This window comes from Halyomorpha halys, unplaced genomic scaffold, assembly GCF_000696795.3.
Source record: "Halyomorpha halys isolate HHAL.00 unplaced genomic scaffold, Hhal_1.1 Scaffold146.1, whole genome shotgun sequence".
Lineage (NCBI taxonomy): Eukaryota > Metazoa > Arthropoda > Insecta > Hemiptera > Pentatomidae > Halyomorpha > Halyomorpha halys.
Genome location: NW_027110622.1, coordinates 618,116 through 619,896, shown reverse-complemented (window position 1 = coordinate 619,896; position 1,781 = coordinate 618,116). Strand labels below are relative to the sequence as shown.

At 41.7% G+C, this 1,781-nt stretch overlaps 1 protein-coding gene across 1 annotated transcript in view; it reads left to right on the top strand.

Moving 5' to 3' along the window:
• Window positions 1-1,781, top strand: part of LOC106678538 (ankyrin-1) — a 19,978-nt gene that overhangs the window by 8,238 nt on the left and 9,959 nt on the right. Inside the window, exon 2 of the mRNA XM_014417092.2 lies at window positions 150-250. Within this exon, the coding sequence (XP_014272578.1) occupies window positions 188-250 (63 nt within the window). The 5' untranslated portion in view covers window positions 150-187. The remainder of the gene's footprint in view (window positions 1-149; window positions 251-1,781) is intronic.

Sequence of the window (1,781 nt, the reverse complement as noted above, 5' to 3'; positions counted from 1 at the left end):
TGTTTCTTTTATAACATTATTTTCTAACTTTATCACATCTATTTTATTGCTATACATATCCATTTTATGATCTTTATACCTATGAAATTCCTGCTCTAAAGGATTAAGAATTTTGATAAGATATTTTGTTTTAGAAAATTTTTTTTCAGGTAACAATTATTTCAGTAACCGCTAGACTTAGAATAGGATGTTGAAGGTTTGGGTCTTCATATCGGTGCTCCTCGTGTCGTTACTAGAGGCTTCACCAACTGTGAGTACAACTCCCTAATCACATTTTATTCTGATTATAATTATTAATCAATATAAATATGTAAAGACACACTTAACAACAGACAAACTATAAACAACAGACTTACTACCTGCTGTGAAATAAACAAAAAAAAAAAAAAAAAAAACGTTACATGTGGGGAAACCTAAACAAACCTTACCTTCATTTCAAAACCGATTCCATCCCTGAAGATGATAGGACCATAATGTAGAACACATTGCGGTTGAGAAGAAAAAGGTTATCAATATATATATATATAAATTACGGACTGTCAGCTGACAGGTCCATATCAGCTGATTGAGAACAGCTGACCGATTGTATAGATATAGACGGACAGGCTCCGCAAATAGATCAGTCTTTGAGAGCACTTCAAACGTTTCATTTCGCACTCCTCTCTCTCTCCTATTATTTTTAGTTTCACTTCAGTAAAAGATAACTGGTGCCAAAACCCGGGAACTTTAGATACCGGAGTAATTTTCAGTCTAAAAGGATTTTTTTTTCTTTCATTCTTCTCTTTGACTTATGACCTGTAACGGAATAGTGAGAAGACCTGTTCTGAACCTGGAAAATATGAACCAAAATAACCAACCTCAAGCTGCAGTCAACCAAACTTTAGCAGCTGGCAACCCACCTCCGCAGGAGATTCAACCACTACCAGAAGTCTCATTAGCGCAATTTCATGCCACGACGCTAGAATGGATTAAGGTCCGTAAGGCAACTACCCAGAACCTGAGGAAGGCGGTGTCGGACCTAGAAAAATTCATCGGAGAGACTGAAAAATTAAATCATTTTTAAAAAAGGGGCGATCGCCTAATGGGACGAATTGAAGCGAAGATGTCGAAGGATCTATTGGACAGCCAGGATGAAAAAGTACTGAAAGCAGCGGTAGTCTGCCGGGTAAAAAGAATTATCCTAAATCAGATTCAGGTAGATGAAGAGACCCCCTGGAAAGTCATCAAAGAAAGATTAAAGAAGGCATTCGGAGGAGGACGATGGACTCCAGAGGAGGATATATTCATGATGAGCAGAGAAACGAAAAAAACCGAGACAGTCTAGTGGGCAGTATGTCGCAGAAAAATGATGTCTACCATCAAAGTTGGAGGAGCCCAGGCAACCACCCTGGAAGAAACGGCGATGATGTACATCGATTACACATACACCAGGGATGATCCGTCCCAGGACACTGCAGAGGAGAGTATGGTGAGACGCACTACGTCATACCCACCAGGTACCGACCTATGCCCACCGTGGGATTTACGGGACCTACGTCTTGCCGTGGACAGGCAGTGGATTGGGAGGGCTCCGGGACTCGACGCCTTGGACGCTGAAATCCTCAGGAACAGTGCCCCATATATCGAGGAGGAGGTGTTGGAAATCTTCAACGGTTGCTTGGATAAGGGGTACTTTCCGAGCAGGTGGAGGATTGCAGACTTGAGACTGCTCTACAAAGGGGGAGGCAAGGATAAGGAATCGCCAAAGGCCTATCGGCCTATATGCCTCCTCCCTGTTATCA